The following is a 20,012-nucleotide window of genomic DNA, read 5'->3' on the forward strand; positions in this document are numbered from 1 at the left end:
GAGAGAGAGAGAGAGAGAGAGAGAGAGAGAGAGAGAGAGAGAGAGAGACGGCGCGGTACGGGGTCGGCGGAAAGTCCAGAATCTTCCGTCATCTTCGACGGTCATCCGGTCGCAACGGTGTCGGTGCATGATCGTTTACGAGATACTTGTTCGCAACTGATTTGTGCGCGGTGCAAGTGGGGGGAGGGACTGCACGCGGGGCACGTAGCGATATAAGCGGAACATGGGCCCAGCATCCGCAGTCAGTCAGTCAGTCATTCAGTCATTCAGTGCCCGGTAATCGTGCCCGCCCGGTAGGTCCCTTTCACTTTTCGTGTGCATGCTCCTTCTCTCGATGCCGTCGCCGCGCCGCGCCCGTGACAGACCTTCCGTTGCGCAATTTATCGCGATTTATCGAGGCGAGTCGTCGCGCAAGATTCGTGCTTTTCTTCCTTTTTTTCGCCGTCGCGGTCTTGTTTCCCTGTTCTCTTCTCGGTCTCGAAACTGCCGGCGACTTCGGCAGCTTGACCGACCAAGTTTCGCGCGGTTGAATAAATCCACTCCAGGCTCGTTCTTCTTTTTCTCGTTTCGCGACGCGAAAATCCAGCTCGAGTCCTGAAAATTCGGATCGGTTCGGTTCGTGGCTATTGGCGCGATACCTGCGATAACGTTCGCGCGCGCGGATCGATATTTTTATTGCATAAAATACGACCGGCCCGTAAATAGGCGCGATATCGGCTTTCGCGGGATTTTTCCGGAAATTATGATTTTATCGTGCAGTAAGCTACGGCGGAGCGCTACTAAATATAGTGCGCTGTTGTCGGGAAATGCGAAACTACAATGTAAAGCCGACCCGCACATCGTTGGCAGAAATAGTCCGTGAATGTGACGTACTTAATCCGTGTAACGTCGATATCATACGCGCGCATATCCGATGTAGATATATGCTAATGTTAAATTCAGTAATTACGTGGGACAATTGCGCGGTTTATCGGACTTTAACGTTCAAGCTGACAGGTCAAATTAAACTTTCATACACTCCCGACGATAACGCTGTTTCGATTAATGTAAGTCTCGCGATCAATTACGGGAGAGTCGGATGTCCACGTTATCGTCCACGTTATCGTGGATTACCGTGATCTCCATTAAAAACATTAGACTCACAATTCCACCGATAAGTATTAGATTCACAATTCCACCGTAGAAGTACACCCTTTAAATGTTAGCTTTCTGCACCCAAAAGATATAATAAGTTAATCTTTGTATACGACCTCGAGAGGTTTCTTCTCGAACAAAAAGAAAAATTTTCTAAGCACAATATTCTTAAAGTTAGAGGAATTCGTTCTTTATCTACAGCACAAGAGTCTGGTTCGTAAATAGAAATTTCTTCTAAGAAGGCAAGTAAACATATGCTGCACCTAACCAATTCTCTTGATTGACAAGAAGAATAAATTGAAATAATAAATATTCAGTAAATTTCCGATTAACATTTACTTCGTTAAAAGAGATATTCAGTAAGGTTTTTCGCTTAGTATATGGAATTACTCGCAATTGGAGTTCTTTTTTTTCTTAGATATTAATAAATACTTTTCTTTTGGTTTTAGAAGAATCTCTTTTTAAGATCGTGAGACCTTAAGATAAAAGGATAAGATTGTATGTTTTTCTGAGTGATATATACCGAGAATGATGTTTAGAACTTGTATGTGCTCTTTAAGTTTTATAATCTAGTATACACGGAGAAAAATAATTTGCTGGCCCAGCAAATTTTCTGCTGGTCTAGCAAAATCTTTTCGTTATTATATGGACAGCAAAAAGACTTGCTAAGAGTACTAATCACTATTTGCTGGATATAATTTGCTGAATCTATAAATTATTTTGCTATAAGAATCATGATGGACTTATATAAGCAGTTGCACTTTTGCTCCGATAGCAAATAAATTTGCTAAGTATACATTATTTTGCATCAATAGTAAATTAACGTAATTCTTAGGACAAACACACTTAACAAATTTCTTTTATCCTGGCAACGAAACTACTCTTGTTCTGATAACGAATAATTTGTAAAATTAGTTACGTCAACTAAATTTTTTTGCTGTCACTATAAATATGCCACGACGATTTTGCTAAAAGAACAAAATTATTTTTCTCCGTGTATGTTCTTTGTTACGCTTGTTTTACGCTTTCTCTCTCTCTCTCTCTTTTTCAAAATTTCTTATCTAATCGCGTCACGGGTACTATAATAATCCAACAGAATAGTGATATAATATTTCCAAGCTCTTGTTTGCTCTTTACAAGATTAATCTAGGTTAAATTCGAGATTCTCTTTACGACTCATAAAAAGTAGGTTTCAGGGGAACACGCGCGCATAATCACGCGGTACATTGCGGTAAGTAGTTCCGATTAATCTAACAATATAGAGGCAACGAGTGAACACGCTCGGCGTACATACGCGATGTGTAAAGTCGTTCCCACGGTGCAAGTAGAAACATGTCGCCGTATGTGTGTGTACTAGGTGTCCGCGAAACGCGCCATCAATTCGCCGTGCTTACGTTCATACGCATGGACAGGCTGATCGATGAAGTCGCGCAGGTGTTCCGCTGGATGAACACCTTGCGCGTGGATCGATATTTCGCGGAAGCTCCTTGCCGAGAGCGCCCACCGGTTCCTCCACCCTGTCCGCCTTTCGTGGTATCTGGTCCGTCACGGAAAAATTCCGTGACACGTATATTCGAATTGAGCCGCGGAGAGTCGCTCCGGCCGCGTCCGATCGAGTTCCTACCTATAGCCGCAACGCGAAACTTTCCAGGGCGAATATTCGCGCGCTGAATGCCGGCAAAATTGCATAGTCGCGATTCTGCAGCGACAGTAAATCATAATTCCCGTGACTATAATTAGAGGAATTTTTTATTTTATTCTAAATCTGTATTTTCAAAAAATCGAGTTTAAATCGAGTTAACTGCTTGGTAAAATTTACTTTAAAAAAATAGGAATTTAAAAGGGAGAGTCTACAAGTTTTTTACACAATTTCGCATTTATGTATAATGTGTTAAATCATAATTCCTATACTGAGAAAAAAATTTATTAAATTTCAAAAAATGTTTGTTTGGATAGTACTGTGTGAAGATATTTGTTTAAATTAAATAATTATTTTCTAAAATTAAAGAAACAAATTTATATTTAAAACTTCTTTATTTAATTTTAGAAAATAATTACTTAATTTAAACAAATATCTTCACACAGTACTATCCAAACAAACGTTTTTTGAAATTTAGTAAATTTTTTTCTCAATGTATATTATGATTGAGGGAATAAAATTTTACCCCCGATTCAATTCATATTTCCAAAAAATCGAGATCACCTTTTTGATAAAATTTGTTTTTAAAAGATAGGAATCTTTGGTCTATAGGTTTTATGTACAATTTTGCATGTATATAATATATATTTTCTTTTTCTAATACAAACTTAAGAATGTTCTCTCCATAATATATTTCGGAGCAATATTGTGAAAAGTATGAATTTAGTTCGCGGCACGGAAATAAATTGTTCGATTTTTCGCATGGGCTAACATAACGCGATGGGCAAATGCGAGATATACTGAGCTTGATAAGCGAGTTCGAGCTATCTATTTCATTTGGTGAATTGCTTACAAAGAGAAACGTATCGAGGTTGAATGAGGTAATAATGTTGAACGAGAACTTCCCCGGTAAATAGTACAGTAAAAGTAGATAATAAAAGTAGATTTGACGCAATAAGAAGACAGATGGGACACAGTGAAAGCGACACAAATGTCTCACAACGTCTTTACACTTAGTAAAACGCGAGGTGACGCGAAATTACGAGGAAAATATTTGCGCCAATTGCGTCAGAACAAAGTCAAAACAGAGTCAAAAGATAACGCGCGTCCGCGTTTCAGAAAGGTAAAGAAGTATAGAGAGGAGAACGCACGAATTGATAACGACTCGGAACGCCAGCGCAGAATTTTGTGTCATTTTAATAAATACAGAGACGCGTCTGAGTGAATTAAGAACAAATATATGATAAAGATTTCAGAACATTCCAGTCGTATCAGTTGATCACTCCAGAGTACACAAAACTCGCGCGTGTTTAACGTTTCAGAGCAGTTGGTATCTCTAAGGTCATTCGGCTTAGCTCAAAGACAACCATGAGATAAATCGCGTACGCATATGTCTGAAACGCACACGAACAGTGGAAGGAAATTAATGGCGCGTGGATTCATTTTGCGATTAGAACGCGATCAACGAGTCGTGATGTCGTTCGATAACGTGAACGCCGCACGAAGTGAAGGTGCGCGACCTCAGATATCCCGGGTCTTCTCTTTCTCTCTATCTTTCTCACCTTCACTTTGATGGGTCTTTTTCATTCCACGTGCCTGCCTCGTCTTTTATACGAATTACGTAAGCGTGGCCTGCTTTCTTGAAACGCACGGTAATCATGAGAGCCGTGGCTTCGAAAAGCCACGAAGCGCCATGTCGCGGGAGCGTATCGATTTGTCCTTTACTTGCGTGTTACTGTAGGACAGCGCGTCACGTTATAATACCGAGTCGCGTTGGTTAACGTTAATGGGTTTCGGGTGGACTTGTAGTTCGGTCAGGGGCTGCAGATGCGCGCCGTATAAATTGCGTTTGCATTCGCGTGAGACAAACGCGCAAATTGAATTACGGCAGGTGTGCGCGGTCAGCGAGGACCGATTATTTCTTTTAACGATAAGCGCGATGTGAAACGCGCAGTAGACGCTATGATTCAATTTGGGAAAATCGGTCGCACGTCTACGACCAAGTCGCAATTCAGCCGAAATATTAGTTTCTCTTTTATAAATCTATGTAAAAGAAAAAGAAAAGAAGTACAAAATATCGCAAACAGAAAAAATGTTGTAACAAAAGTTACGTTAAAGTTACATTTCTTTTTACAATGTTTTTAAAATTGGAGAGCACTGAAATTGTAGTACAAATTACTACTGGAATTGTTGATTTGCCGACCCATATATACGATATAAAAAGATATTCAGATAATTGCAGTAATTTTGTAGATAAAAGTCACATGTGCATAACATATTTTTAACTAAATACAATATAATTTCGTTTATAATTCTATGGCCAAAAGTTAGCAAAATTTTATTGTAACTTTCACTACAATATTTTCTCCGTGCAGCTTTCACAGTTTTGCACCCTATGCCAAAATTGAAGAAGGGTTTTTTTGAAAGGCGATATATACAAGACAAGTCATGCAGTTTGTTACACAAATCGTTATCTTAATATATAACCAATAAGGATATGATAAAAATGAATAACGAATGTGCACTTTTCTTATCTAACCGTTATCAAGTAATTTTGCAATGTCTAAAAATACCGATCTAATTTTGTATAGTTAGTTACTTAACCTACGAGTTATTGCGCAGTACTCAGTTTTCTGTTATTCTTTTTACAGTTCTAACACACAATGAGCCGAATGATGATATTGCTGTTGGGAGCTGTGACTATCGTTGCAGCCGAGGTATGTCCGAAAATCCGAACGTTGTGCTACTAATTTGTCGCGCGCCAATCCACTTTCGCGCTAATGAATAAATCGCCGATCGGCCTTTCAACGCGGCACAATTGTATATCGTGACAAGCGTGTTTGTAGCACAATACGTTTGTAATTAACAGTACGATAGGATTCCAAATTGCGACAGTCGATATTTGCGAATAAATTCGCGCTCGTAATACGAGTAATGAAACGATATGCGATGTGCCTTTCAAAATCATATAGAATATAAGATTCAGTTTCATGTGGATGTTACTTTTCACGAAGCAAAGTTTAACAACCGCTTCTTACAATGCTCAATATCATCAATTGAAAGTTGTATCGCGGAAATTCGATATTTATGATTCGTACTTATTATATATGTGTTGATGAAAGAAGTGTTGAATACAAGGCGCGATTCCTTACATCAAGCGCAAGCAATAATACCAATACCGCCGCAAATATTGCATGTTTCTTTATTAGATTATTTTTTCAGACAAAAATATCTACAACTGTTTCAAATTCTGTTTCTCTTCTATATATCATATTTGATCATGCATATTTGATTAAGTTTTTAAATCTTGGTGAGGAAAACTATATTGTGTTCTAAAAATTTCAAAATAGTATTGCGTGCATGATACTTTATTCCTAAATCTAAAAGAATAGTCGTATCCAAGAAATATTCGATCGATTTTATCGATGGGAAAAATCTTACCTGCTTCCGGGTGAAAATCCCTCGCTGTTCTACTATAACACGCCACGTTGCTGCTGATGCAATCGTACTGATCGCGTCGAATCGGCTTGATTAGGAGTTGGTGGCGGTCGTTCATCTGACGCCACACGACGTTACCGTGAACAACGTCACGGGTAACCTGAAGATCGTCCAGTCCGTCCCGAATGGACCAGTCACTATCACCGGAACGATCCACGGTCTCGCAGAGGGACTTCACGGCTTCCACGTGCACGAGAAGGGAGATCTGATCAACGGCTGCACATCCGCCGGGGCGCACTTCAACCCTGAGAACGTGAGTGTCCCGCAGAATTTTTTCTCTTTCCACTAAGTTGACTTGTCTAAAAGCAAATCATTACAGAATTCGAGTTAGTTCTCTGCTTTATCGTAAAATTGGAAATGAAATAACTGTTCGAACGACAAGTTTTCCCTCAATTTGAAAGTATGCTGAAAATCGGAGATAATTTTTACTTCCACACTGAGATTTGTGGGATAAGACTTACTTTTGGAAGTGAACTTTATATCCCTCAAATAAATTTTGAAATATTTTTTCTCAGTGGAAAGAGAAGTATACGTAAAATCTGAGGCTTCCCATTTCAATCTCAGACCTCTTCACTTCGACTGTTATGTTTAATTTTTAATTATAACGTAATAATTGATTATAATAGAACAATGACGTTTTTACACGAAGAAAAAAGATTTACGGAATTAACATGACGATGAACGAACTAAATGCCTTTTGGTTGAACAAGTTAGAATTTTTGATTCTTAGAAGCAAATCTGGTTCTGTTCTCTTCAACCAAAAGAAGTTTAGCTCGTTCGTTGTCGCGTTAATTCGACCAAACTTTTCCCTCCGTGCATGAAAAATTTGTTCCGAATGTTTCTCGAGCCCACCCGTTTATCTTCTCCTCTACTGAACATGTTTAACACTACTCGGATAGTCGAATACACTAATAATTCCGTCAGGTGACTCATGGCGCGCCGGAAGACACGATCAGACACGTCGGTGATCTAGGAAATATCCAGGCGAATTCCGACGGAGAGGCGGTGATAAACATCACCGACAATATCATCTCCCTGAGCGGGCCGCACAACATTATAGGTCGGTCCATAGTCGTTCACTCCGGCGAGGACGATCTCGGCAAGGGCAACCACACTCTTTCCTTGACGACCGGGAATTCCGGGGATCGTTTGGCCTGCGGTGTTATTGGCATCCAGTAGGTTATCTCTTCGCGAATGTATTTCCCTCTCGTGTTCGCTTCCTCCCCGCGTCATCCGCCGCCAGTCAAGCAGTGCTTCGTTTCCGTTTCCTTGGCTTGCAACAGCTGCGCGTCTCAACCTGCGTATTTGTAACGTCGGAATCGCCAGATTTCCGGCAACACGACGGACACCAAATTCGTCGTGGCGCGTTAATTTGCTTTTCGCTTGTTTGTCGACCAAACATTCGCTCGTTCGTCGCGATTTTGCCGCGTGAGCGCATCGGACGGACGAGATGATATGTTCCCGTTCGGCGTCAGCCGAGAATGCCTTCCCCGGTGTTAATGTGCCATCCGGCAATGTGAGTTAGGATATTAATTATTATTGTCACATCATTGTTGTAATTGCGTGTGTGGTGTCGCTTGTAATCTCACCATCGATTGCGCGAAAATACCCGAGATCGCGCTCCAAAATTGCACGCTTCATTGTGTTCTGCACGTTACAGAAAAATCTGAAGGGCACTTCCGAAGAAAATGTCAGCCGTCGACGACGGGACGAGAGAGAAGGATCGATACACACCCACTCGTAGAACTGACTTAGAAATACGCCCCGATTAAAGTTGACTCGGTACTCTCGAGACGATTGTTCTCCGCAAGCACTCTCCCTCCGTAAGAATCGACGTCGCGCGATTTCGCGCGAGACACTGTCGCTCCCATGACAAAGCGATATAGCGATTAACAGAAACAACGCACGATGTAAACGCATGTGATATGTAATATTCTCACTTCCCTTCGAGATCTGTTACTTCGTAGTGTGTGTCCATGCTTTGACACATATACTTGATGATACTTTTAACAAAAGTACATTACTTCGTCCCTCTGTGTGCTCATCCCTTCTTGCACTTTATCCTGTATCCGCTCGATCGCTTTCCGTGGACGTGTATGCGCAAGGAAGGATTAGATTGCGAGATTGAAATGGAAAAACATACGGAGAGCGTGTGTATGTATGTATGTGTGTAACGAAAAAAACGTTTCCATTCGTATAAATTATTTCACGATCGTGCGTACCAACACTTTAGATCTAGATAATACGTTATGTAATGTGTATACTCCCATGACAATTACAAGTAGACTCGCGTAGCTAACTTGCTTCCTTCTCTCTGAAACTGTATTTTCGTGCTAATAAAGTGACTTAGTGATTAATATTTCATTAACTTACGAACTTCTTGTGAGACACGAATAAAGTTGAGAGAGTTAATCCCCACATTGTTATTCTCCACGACTATTGTTCGAGGAACACACGTCGCAAGCTGCACGCCACCTTGTTAATTGTGGAAGGTTATCAACATATTATTATATTAACATATTATTAGTCTAATAACAATCACTTTCTACACGTACACCAAGAAAGAAAATGTAATCTCATCCTTAGTGGAATATCCTCTTATATATCTGCCTCTTATATATCTTATATCTCTGCTAGGAGGATTCAAAATTCTAAAATTCTTCTAAAATCAAAGAAGAAATATTGTAAACACGATATTCTTAAAGTTAGAGGAACTTCGTCTTTTATTTAGCTTGTAAGCAAGACTTGTATTTTAAATATTGTGTCCTTCGTCTAGATTTTAGAGGAAAAAAAAGTTTGAATAATATCTAGTAATATCTACCAACATATCTAGTAGATTTTCAATTAACAGTCTATTTCATTAAAAAAGAAACATTTTTTTCGTTTAGGGATTAGAACAGGAAATTCTATTTTGCAATTAGTTCTTTTTTAGTATCAACTTAAATGAATAGATATTAAAAAATAAATCTAACTTCAAGAATATCGTGCTTAGAATATTGAATATTTTTCTTTTGAATTCTTTTACAAGAATCCTCTTGAGGTTAACACATAAAAGGGTTCGGCTAAGAATGAGATTTTTTTAGGTGACACACACGTGCATAACGATTATGTGAACGATTATAAAATATTTCCAAAAATTTTAACAGTTCTTCGAGAATTCCTTCGCTTCCAACAAATTGTGTCACATATCTCGTAGTTATCTTCTGTCGGCATGCTACCGCAACAGATTCGTGCTACTCGAACGTCGACTGATATCGCCGATAAATAATTCAAAGTCGCGTGATATTCATCCGCTTATAGCCGTACCACAATCATGACGTAAAGTTAGTTACAATTTGCAATTCCAACATGTGTTACTGTGCGTCGGTCACATTTGAATGCAGATATGAATCTCGGGTCTTATGGCGTGCATTAATATGTTTCTACGTAATTAGACGAGTTTTGCGGGGTGAAATGCGTTGTTTTCCGGAAATTCTAGTGCCGACGCGTCGTGCTTACGACCGCGCAATGACACGCAACAGTCCAGTTAAGAATATAATTATCGATCCCTTTAATGTTCCTGCTTCCAGGTCGCCGACAGGCAGTTGGAACTCTGGCTCGTTCACCTCGCCGAATATGTCAACTCTCGTGATATTCTTGCTCGTGGCCGCTTATCAGCACCTCAAGTATTAACGACCCCGTGGGAAGCTGGAGTAATTGCGTATCCTCGTCCAAAGATAAATAAATTATGTTCTCGTATTTTCGTCCCGAGGTAGGTACAATCGCGAGGGTCGCGTGAGAAATCGATTGCTGATGATTCGACGATAATTACGACCGCGGCGATTGATGACAAACGAAATTTCACCGGAAATCGTGGCCCAAAGAAAACATCGATACCTAATTGTGGAACAATTCGATTATACGAGGAAAAGGCACTCGGTCGTTGATTGTTGTTTTACAAGGAAATACATGGAAGCGTCCGTCTTCGATTTTGATGAGTTTAAAATATATTGTAATCTAGATAAAAATAAGGGATACGTTCTTTTTTATACGTGCCTAATCGGCCTTTTAAGGGTGTTTTAGGGATAATGATAGAAAATATCAGTCCAGAAAATTTGCTGTTTCAAATTCTCATGGTTTCTCTTCTATATAATCACTTTTATATCATGCATATTTGATTAAGTTTTTAAATGAAAAAACGACCATTTAGATTTAAGAAAAATTGGTGAGTAGTGCTGATATGTTTAAAATTATAACATTTCTGCGAAAACTGAGAAAAAACGTTATTATAAATCACTTTTCGAACCATTTAATTTTTATCCAACAAGTTTTTTCTATTTTTTATATTGTTGACAAAACATATTCCAAATCGGAAAATACTGATTTATTCAACCTTTAAAAAGACGATTGAGCACGTAAAAAAAGGTAAGGAAACGATTGAGCACCTTAAAAAACGTATTTCTTATTTGGTCTAGATTACAACATATTTGAAGCTTATCAAAATCGAAGGCGGACGCTTCCATGTTAATATAATTCGCGAAACGCAAGTCGATTTGTGGTGACAAAGACAGCATAATCTACTAAAAGATGTTTCAAAGACGACCTATTTCTTTTAGACATCTTTTAATAATTGGTGCTGTCTGAGGATTCTTGTGTGTATAAATGTGTGATAAACTTGACACGGTAATTGCATTTATTATGTACTTATGAACATCGAACTGTCTACTCAAGTTAAATTGAAACATCGAAAAGATCGATTTCACGATCACGTATACCTGTGTAAGTGTGCGCGCATTTCATTCGAATAAGGAGTTTCACACTTATGTCATCAAATCAGCTCAGATAGTACGTATCATTTAGAAATGTTCACGAAAACATTCTACAAACGGTTATTAAGAATCCCATCTCGAGTCGAAATTTTGATGTTACTTTGACGCTCTTAAGGATATTTTGCGCTTACTTAGAAAGTTTATAGCCTAGGTAAAACCTACTTTGACGATATTGATACTCATTAATTTTTCTTTTGAATCTTTAACTCTACCTTGTCAAAATTTTGACGCTGCTTTGACACTCTTAAAAATAGTTTGAGCCTACTTAGATAATCTACAATCTAGGTGAAACCTATTTTGACGATATTGACACTCATTTCCGAGTCGAAATTTTGATCCTATGTTGAATCTTGAATTCTACACCGTAATAGGAGCTAAGATAGCAAAGCAGGTTTAATTCTAATGATATAATTTACTCCTACTTTGACCTTGATAACGTCTGAAATATATCCAACAAATAAAATATATATTTTGTATGTTATTTGACGTTTCTGTTTCGTTATTTATTAAATTTTTTAAATATTTCTATAAAATACATATATTCTATGTAGGAACTAAAGTTTCAATAGAGATTCGCAACTGAACCTACTTTGCTTCCTAAGATCTTATTATACAACGTACTTTGACGCTAAAGAAAGCAAAAGCGGAAATTTCAGATATCATCAGGGTCAAAATAGGAGTAAATTATATCATTAGAATATTAAACCTACTTTGCTATTTTAGCTTCTACTGCGATATAAAATTCAAGATTCAACATAAGGTCAAAATTTCGATTCGGGATACGTTTAAAAAACGCATGTGAAAACAATATGTGCTACTAAAGACATTTTAACGTTACTTAGAAATAGGCTGATCTGTCCAGTAATTGAATTCACTCAGTCATTGAATTCATTCATTCACTCAGTAAATGAACGATTTATAGTATTTATTATTTATTACGATATTGTATATGACGCACTTTATAGTTCAAGGGAGTAACTAGAGGTAACTCACAGATTGTGTAATTATTAAAAAAAAGTGCGTCGCAGAAGATTAACTCGGTTTCGCCAGTTCAAATATTGAAATTTATTATGTCTAAGGGCCGGTTTTTCAATGATAGTTTAAACTTAGATTTCAACTTAAACTCTGTTTAAACAAAATAAACGCATTGTTAGAATAGAGTTTAAACTTGAATTCAAGTTTAAACTGCTATTGAAAAACCAGCCCTAAGTGTTCAGTTTTACTGGACAGGTTATTCTACCTGCTTCGCGCTATGTGAGGAAATGATTCACTTAAAACGATATGTGTCTCAGGTATATTCTCTACTGAGTATTGTACAACTTGCAATGTATACTTAATCATTCAATTGCGAAAGACGTGCAATACGATTGAGCAATAGGTAGCTCGGTGGACAAGAAGGTGATCCGCCTTTTCTTTTGTGAGTTTAGAAACATATCCTGTCTCGCCCAGTGGGAGAATTCTCACATTGGAAAACAAATTCTTTTCGATCGTGTGAAGAAGATAGGATATGTCCTTGAACTCATCAAGAAGGAAATGTGGACGATCTTTCTGCTTGTGATTGTACAAAGTGTTACTCGTGATAGAGCAATCGATTTCGTCAACGTTAATGTTATCCGTATGTACGAGTCAATATTACGTTATACAATTTACGTGAATGGCGTACACCTCTGCTTTCGATAAATTTAGGGTAGACGCAGATAAATGTCGTCATTCCACTGAATTATCGGACGCAAATGTATTTATTGATCAAATTGCAAATTTTCCTCAGTGTACGTTTCTCTCTTTCTTTCTGTGTTTCCATTTCTCGTCTATAATGTCACTTTATTATGAATATTGTTTGTATAACGAGGCAATTTGCTAAAATAAAGTTTTGTTTGGTGTAAAAGTTGTCTCGTTATTGCTATCCGTAGTCACTAGTCTCGAGTTCGATTGTAAAGCTACTCTTTTTTAGCACGCCAATTAAACAATTTTGTAAATACAATTTTTTCAATTTTACTAACGTGTGCACAAAATTTTTTGTGTTAATGTAAAGTTTGGTTTCAACACATTTAAATTGAAGAACATAAAATTTACGGTTCTTATAATCCAAATTTTCCCGCAAGAACCAGAATTTCTCTTAGTCAAAATACGTTGATTCGTTCATTACAAAATCAAACTTCACGCAAATTTAAATATTTTAAAACTTAATATATATAAAAACTCTATTAGTGTTTTCAGGTGTTGCGTCTTTATATAACTTTAGAGGAGGTTTTTTGTTGATTATATTCTCTTCTTTCACTTATGTATACTTATGTGTATGTGTGTGTGATCTCGTAAATGAATAAGATTGTTATTATTAACGTCAATACAACCAAAACTTTTTTGTCCGTGTGGTCAAGCGATAAGGGCAACGGAAGAATTTAACGATCGTCGTAGAAATATCGAGCGATAGTGAAATGTACGAGGAGCGCGCCAGGAAAGATGTTTCAGTGTAGCGCGGCGGTTGAAGCTTAAATAGTAACGTGTTATCATTATGCATGTACTATTACATAGGTAGGCAGCTACCTGAGGAATGAGCACGGTAACTATATTCACCGTACATTCCCATTAACCTATATACATGTCATGTGGCACGGCACGAACGGATTTTCGAGCGCGAACACCCCGTGCATACGAGACCCGAGCGAAACTTCTCCCCTTGTTAAGCTCTAGTCTATCGAATCACGAAAACCGCGTTACACTCGTGCAACTCGCTCGTGACCCATATCGTGCGATCGGCGTGTAAATAATGTGGCATTATTGAACTGCGAATGCGGCTTCAACGTTTAGCGCTACGCTCATGTTTTGCCTGATCTCCAATAACTAAATAAAAATTGTCGCCGCAATGCAGGGCGGAGTTTATGCGTGTTCATTGAAGTGTACACACGACGCCATGGAGATCCTATCATTCTTGAGAGTTACACGATTTTCTTCCAACACATAATACTTGAGGTTGAAAATCAAAAACAAATAACTCTGTTATAATCATTAAGTTTTAATTATAGCGGTTATAATCTTATTCATATAGGATCGGAAATTGTATAACTCTCGATCTAGAGAATAATAGGATGTCTAGGACGTATACGCTGTGTATACGAAATAACATTGTGTCATTCTACGAGTTGACTTGTATCGTGAAAAAGGACACAATCCCTCTGTCAAATCACTTGGAAGAAATCGGGAAAGGCGAGTCTATGTGTGTACTCTTTAAATTTCTTGGAGCGCAGTCTCAGGGTCGGCTAGGATCTATTCGAGTTTGCAAACACCCTTTGAAGCACGTAAAGAAAGATTAGTCTATACAGCGCTCCGAAGCGTTTGCAGCGTTAAATGGAATAGATTCTGTCTATATGAATGAAAAATCGAGTGACCTGACGGTTGCTGTACTTTCCCAATGAAATTTAGAAACTTCAAGAACTTTAAAGAATACTGCCAGTCCTTCCAAGACTGCTTAAGACACAAAGAAAGGAAGAAGAAAATACCAACGAATAGTTAATCAACCCAGATATGAGTACGTAGAATCAACAGGGTCAACAGTTAAGGTCTGGCGTGCACGCGAACTATATCGGCAGCGCGATCGAACCGCCGTCGAGAAATCTTCCCGCGATTAATCTTCTAAATCTCGCGCAGAGACGCCAACGGCTTCCAGATCGATGATGGCACGCGGGCTAGGCACCGGCCGAAGAGGACACCGAACTCCCCGACAACCCCGGTAGTGGATTCACGATTCCGTCGAAGCTCATGGCCAGCTTTTACGAGTTCGCAAATACTCGCCCTCCCTCTTATCTTCCGCCGTTGTTCATTTTTTTTCTGCTCCCTGGAAAGCCGTGGCCGGGGTTATAGCGATGCGCCCCGGGGTGGCCATGGTTACCATCAGCGATCACATAGCACCTTCGGCCAGGATACCGACCAATGGCGGGCTGGTAACGAGCCGATGGGTTCGTCGACAGAACTTCGTGCATCGCCCTGCCCGGACGACCAATGGGGCTGTGGCTGCCTCTTCGTGTTAGCCTGGTGGCCGAGGATTTCGATCGAAACCTTTCGTCGCCCCCAAGAGGCACCACCTGGATCAGCCCGCACTGACCGAACGGCCGTCGCACGGGGCGCAAGCGGTCGATTATGCGTCTCGCTTTTTGAGTTGCCGCGAAGCGTCTCTTGTTTGGAAGCAACTGTAAAATCGATCAGACGGCTCGAAGAGACAACTTGGCACCATGGAGTCCTGCGGGATGAACGTCATCAAGTACATCCTCTTCGTCTTCAATCTAGTCTTCGCGGTGAGTAGAGTGAGACGACGGTGTGAAGCGCATCTCTTCGCAGACGACTCGAGTGGTCTCTTCAAAAATGATTCGAGCGAAATGATTCGCGCTCTCTTGGTCCTTTTTGCGGATTTCCTCGAATTTGTGTGAGTGTATTTGTCGTGTCTCCATCGATTTTTCCGGACGCCTTCGTGATACTTTCGAGGACGAGCTTGGCACGCAAAGAGGCGTGACGATTCGTGACACTTTGAATCATAATACCTCTCTTGAGGGCGGTTCCATGATCAATGAGATGCGATTTTTTATTTCTTGGAAGAGAAATTGAAGAAGCGAGGTACATGGGGAGCAGGAGAGATATATTATAGTTGGCAAAATTGTTTCTTCTGTAGATATCTGGTATAGGTATTATCGCGGCCGGAGCGTTGGTGTTGGCAGATGTTGGCGAATTCAATCATTTCATGGAAGGAAGGATAATGGCTCCGCCAATAGTGCTTATAGTTGCGGGGTCTATCGTTTTCATCATAGCTTTTCTGGGCTGTTACGGCGCGATCAAGGAGCATTACAACATGTTGATCGCCGTAAGTTGAGGAACCAACGCGCGACATACGAAGTTCAAATTAAGACGCGTGATCCAAATAATTCTTGAAGTAACATGAAGTAACATGAAGTAACAAAGAAACTATCATCTTCGTTTCATGCGAGTCTATCCGCTAAACTATGTTTCCATCCCGGACGCGTCATTTATTGATTGGTTAATTCACGAAGTCACAAATTAATTTGTAAAAAATGATCTACAGTTCGCGGCCGCGCTGTTAATAATCTTCGTGATCGAGCTGGCTGTCGGTATTGCCGCGGCGGTGTTCAAGAACGATTTCAGCGTGGCGATGAAGGATACCTTGAAGGAGTCGATGAAGAATTACACGGACGCCGACAAGGAGGCCTGGGACAACGTGCAGAAAAAGGTCAGTATACTGAATCTGGAGCGTGAGCTCGCCTCTAATGGGTTTGTCGATATAGAGGCGAAGTGTAGCCTCTAAATCGATGTAGCCTCCGTGCTACGAGGAAAACAATGGTGGGTGGTGCGGCCTGGTGATTCCCGTGATAGTGGGCAAAGTCGAACGGGCACCATCGCGTGCGAATAACAAGCGAGCGATTAAAGTGACTCTCGCGCGAGTGCACCGACTACCGTGCGCCAACATCGGCCGCGGCGATTCCGTGTCCTTAACTGCTCCTTTCGCTGCGGCCACTTGGTCGAGGCGGCATCGCGAAACGAGCGATCGTCCTCTAAATTATTCATGAATTGAACCACCAATCGTTCGATGATCGTTCGATTAATCGCCTGCGCGCTCAACAGCTGCAATGTTGTGGCGTGGATGGCCCTTCCGACTGGAACACGGGATTCAGACCCTTTCCGTCCTCCTGCTGCACCACGGACATGCAGGTGATATGTCAGTACGGCAACCCGACCATGTACAAGGACGGATGCTTCAGCAAACTGGAAATGCGAGTCATGAAGGGCGCTACGGTCTTGATCGGCGTGGGCATCGGGATAGCTTTCGTGGAGGCGAGTATAAATACGTTTGATCGTGTTATCTCGTTTGTTTTGCCGGATATTTCAGTTGGACGAGTCGAGGCTCTACATGTATGATACCATGCCGGTATTCGCCCCGTCGAGATCAAACTAAACGAGTTTCGAGTGAGAGCATGCCAAGAAAGATGAATAAATGCATGGGTTGGCTGGTGGTTTCTCGTTAACGTGGAACTAATGTATATATATTGCATAAGTGTTTCGAGAGAATATTATTTGATTTCGGAACTACGCAAGAATATACTCTCTTGTTAAATCCGCTGTCGCACGGCGGATCTATCGGGCTTTCCGCCACGAAATTACGTTCTCTTTCTTTCAGATTGCCGGCATTGTCCTCGCTTGCTGCCTCGCCACGGCCATAAAAAGGGAAGGTGACAAATGAAACGAGGTGTATTGATTTCATTTCGCGTTGCGTTAGATCCAGCCGCATAATTCGTCGCGCAATCGAGCAAATTGTTAGAAGCGTCGCATTCAATCATCGACAAAGGAACGTGCGATCGAACACTAAGCGTCTCGTTTGCCGTTTATTCGCGCATTGCGCTTCCCCGCTCTCGCGATGTTCTCCACGTTCGCCTAATTCCTACACAGGGCACAGGGTACGAACCTATTTCAGGCTTTCACACCCGATACGTTTGTTACGTATTTTGTAATTACGCTGAGTATTTTTGCCTTTATACACGTAAGCAATAAGCGTACACTCCAAATAATTAAAAAGATATTCCTAGAATAGACATTAAATTCCTCCATTGTTTCAATTATATGTTGAAATGATTGTTCTCGATTGATGCGAATATGTTGTCGAGTGTTAGTTTGTAATCATAACATACGCATGTGCAAATATTACCAGATAATATAAGATATCTATGAATTGATATCCAATTGGTGTTGTCAACATATATTTATAATATATCATGTATATTTAATCTTTATATGTATATCGCTGATACACTTATTTATCTCTATAATCTTTTGCCTATTGAAGACTCCATTTATTTTAATGGTGGATAATGGATTCTTTAGGTGGAAACTGTATTTATACAAATTTAGTAAGCATACATTTTTCCGTTAATTGTGCATATTGTTGCAATTTTAAATTTGAATAAATGTACATTACCATAGTTTTGATATACGATAATAGCTAGAGATATTTTCAGTGTTGCATAATTATTGTTTGTTTTATCTATATTGTACACATACATACATATACATACGCACAAGTGTTATTTTATATTTATTATTTACGAATAAGCAGTAATGTGGAAATCCTCTGCGAAAATAAAACATCTGGTATATGTGTTGTATATTAAAATTTAATTGTCAACACACTTTCGTTTTTACAGAAACTCCGCATTTACAAAATAAAAATTTATTAATATACGGAATCATGCAAGATCTCTGGAAGTTGTTGAGCCCTCGTCAGTAGATATTTATTACGATATTTGCCTCTTTTTTCTAAAAATTAAAGAAATATTAATTCTACTACACATGGACAGAATTCTAAATTAATTGTGAGAATATAGGAAAAAATATCGGTAAGATTTCTTAGAGAGAAAGAGAGATCGTCAATTTTTCTCCCAATAACAGACTTCTTTACTGATCTTAAATTGATTACTTTTTAGTAGTAGATGGATAGATAATGGAAATTTTCAAATAGCCTGAAACCTTTCAATATCATATATTAATTAATTCAATGTTAATTTAATTTTAAATAATAGGATATAGCAACTTCAAATCCGTTAAGCGATCTGGTATTGGGAGGAAAAGTCGCGAGAATGCGTGTCATTATATATTTGAAAAAATGTTTCATGAGATATTAGAATAACTTTAAAAAAAAAATTCATAGATATTAACATGTGATGTAGATGGGACATTCCTATGAATATTCCTACATGTATTTTGTTTCGCCTCTTCCACATTATCATTTTTATCCGAATTTTTGGCCTCTTCACTTTCTTTGGCAAGCTCCTTTTTAATCTCATTTTCCTCTTTCTTCTCTTCTTTTTCCTTCTTCTCTTCCTCCTTTTTTTTTACCTCTTTATCTTGTTCCTTTTCTTCTTTTTCATTTTTCTCTTCTTTTTCATTTTTCTCTTCTTTTTCATTTTCCTTTTCTTTTTCATTTTCATCTTCTTTTTTATTTTCCTCTTCTTTTTCATTTTCCTTTTCACTATTTTGAATCTCGTTTTCGACGCTTACAGATGCCACTTGAGGCCTTGGAATTTTTAGACCTTCCTTTTCCAGAAATGCGCGTTTTCGTTCTCTATTATTAATGATTGTACATTGCACAGACGACAGCATGATTACGAAGATCTACGAGCAATAATTTAATTATGGATTTAAGTCGCAAAATAAAAGAAAGACAAAAGATGTTAAAAAAAAGTAAAAAAATTCTAAATTGATCGAAGAATTTGTCGACATGACACTGACAATAACTACTGGATATTTTGTATGTTTAATAATTTTTATGAAACGTTTTACCTGCATGAGCCCAATGAATAAGAGAATGGAGAAGATAATCCAAGCGTAATAACGCGCCATGCGAGTAAACTCCTTGAAGCAACTATTAGTTTGCAAATAAGGAGAACCTATGACGCATTTCGTTTCGTCATTTCGACAACAAGACGCAGGAATTTCTGTTGAATACCACGTAGTGATATCGTCAAGTCCGCAACAAGAAAACTGCAATTTTTTTATTAATTACATTATTGGAATTTTGTCAATAAAAAAAATTTTGTTCTTATTCTTTCTGAATAATCTAAACAATTTTTATGAACTGACGGTATAAGTGAAAAAATAAAAAAAAAAACCTCCCCGGCGGGGAATCGAACCCCGGTCTCCCGCGTGACAGGCGGGGATACTAACCACTATACTACCGAGGAGTGTTGGAAATCTAGCAGCTTTTAACAGTACTCATGTTCCAATGAGCTTTAAATATAGACTAAAGAAACACGATAATTATTAATTTTACATGAAAGATATTGTTTGTGTGTGTATGCATATGATTATATATGTACACACACACACATATAAATATAAATATATATATATATATATATATATATATATATATATATATA

The 20,012-nt window shown here is 38.9% G+C and overlaps 3 protein-coding genes, 1 long non-coding RNA gene and 1 other non-coding gene across 12 annotated transcripts in view; 2 read left to right on the forward strand and 3 right to left on the reverse strand.

Moving 5' to 3' along the window:
- The window catches only part of LOC116843179 (superoxide dismutase [Cu-Zn], chloroplastic-like), a 22,941-nt gene extending 12,273 nt beyond the window's left edge, over window positions 1-10,668 (forward strand). For 2 of the 5 annotated variants that reach the window (XM_032813377.1, XM_032813386.1), the window contains 4 exons: window positions 5,425-5,490; window positions 6,309-6,524; window positions 7,196-7,446; window positions 9,841-10,668. In XM_032813377.1, coding sequence (XP_032669268.1) covers window positions 5,437-5,490; window positions 6,309-6,524; window positions 7,196-7,446; window positions 9,841-9,943 — 624 coding nt within the window. In that variant the 5' untranslated portion in view covers window positions 5,425-5,436 and the 3' untranslated portion in view covers window positions 9,944-10,668. Of the gene's footprint in view, window positions 1-138; window positions 294-2,341; window positions 2,366-5,424; window positions 5,491-6,308; window positions 6,525-7,195; window positions 8,684-9,840 lie in introns of those variants that run through there. The other 3 variants (XM_032813368.1, XM_032813394.1, XM_032813402.1) reach the window with 3 other exon arrangements.
- The window catches only part of LOC116843206, a 25,651-nt gene continuing 12,070 nt past the window's right edge, over window positions 6,432-20,012 (reverse strand). For both annotated transcript variants that reach the window (XR_004377854.1, XR_004377853.1), the window contains one exon: window positions 6,432-6,570. This is a non-coding gene — a long non-coding RNA (uncharacterized LOC116843206). The remainder of the gene's footprint in view (window positions 6,571-20,012) is intronic.
- LOC116843165 (CD151 antigen) lies at window positions 15,160-17,943 on the forward strand. Its single transcript, XM_032813342.1, has 5 exons — window positions 15,160-15,368; window positions 15,740-15,928; window positions 16,148-16,312; window positions 16,705-16,914; window positions 17,258-17,943. The coding sequence occupies exons 1-5, from the start codon at window positions 15,306-15,308 to the stop codon at window positions 17,318-17,320; spliced, it is 690 nt and encodes a 229-aa protein (XP_032669233.1). The 5' UTR covers window positions 15,160-15,305; the 3' UTR covers window positions 17,321-17,943.
- Window positions 18,229-20,012, reverse strand: part of LOC116843155 — a 3,309-nt gene continuing 1,525 nt past the window's right edge. The window contains exons 4-6 of one of the 3 annotated variants that reach the window (XM_032813329.1): window positions 19,414-19,614; window positions 18,828-19,245; window positions 18,229-18,390 (exon numbers count right to left, since the gene is read on the reverse strand). In XM_032813329.1, coding sequence (XP_032669220.1) covers window positions 18,389-18,390; window positions 18,828-19,245; window positions 19,414-19,614 — 621 coding nt within the window. In that variant the 3' untranslated portion in view covers window positions 18,229-18,388. The other 2 variants (XM_032813309.1, XM_032813319.1) reach the window with 2 other exon arrangements.
- Window positions 19,743-19,814, reverse strand: Trnad-guc. The gene has a single exon. It is a non-coding gene; the product is annotated as a tRNA-Asp (tRNA).

The sequence above is a fragment of the Odontomachus brunneus genome, unplaced genomic scaffold (assembly GCF_010583005.1).
Source record: "Odontomachus brunneus isolate Ranch 3 - 2012 unplaced genomic scaffold, Obru_v1 Obru_scaffold_003, whole genome shotgun sequence".
In the NCBI taxonomy this organism is placed as follows: domain Eukaryota; kingdom Metazoa; phylum Arthropoda; class Insecta; order Hymenoptera; family Formicidae; genus Odontomachus; species Odontomachus brunneus.

Bases quoted from the DNA above. Each gene is read 5' to 3' on its own strand.
- LOC116843165 (XM_032813342.1), top strand. From the start codon at position 15,306: ATGGAGTCCTGCGGGATGAACGTCATCAAGTACATCCTCTTCGTCTTC. The intron at 15,369-15,739 runs GTGAGTAGAGTG...TTTCTTCTGTAG, and splicing joins TCTTCAATCTAGTCTTCGCG to ATATCTGGTATAGGTATTAT. The intron at 16,915-17,257 runs GCGAGTATAAAT...TCTTTCTTTCAG, and splicing joins TCGGGATAGCTTTCGTGGAG to ATTGCCGGCATTGTCCTCGC.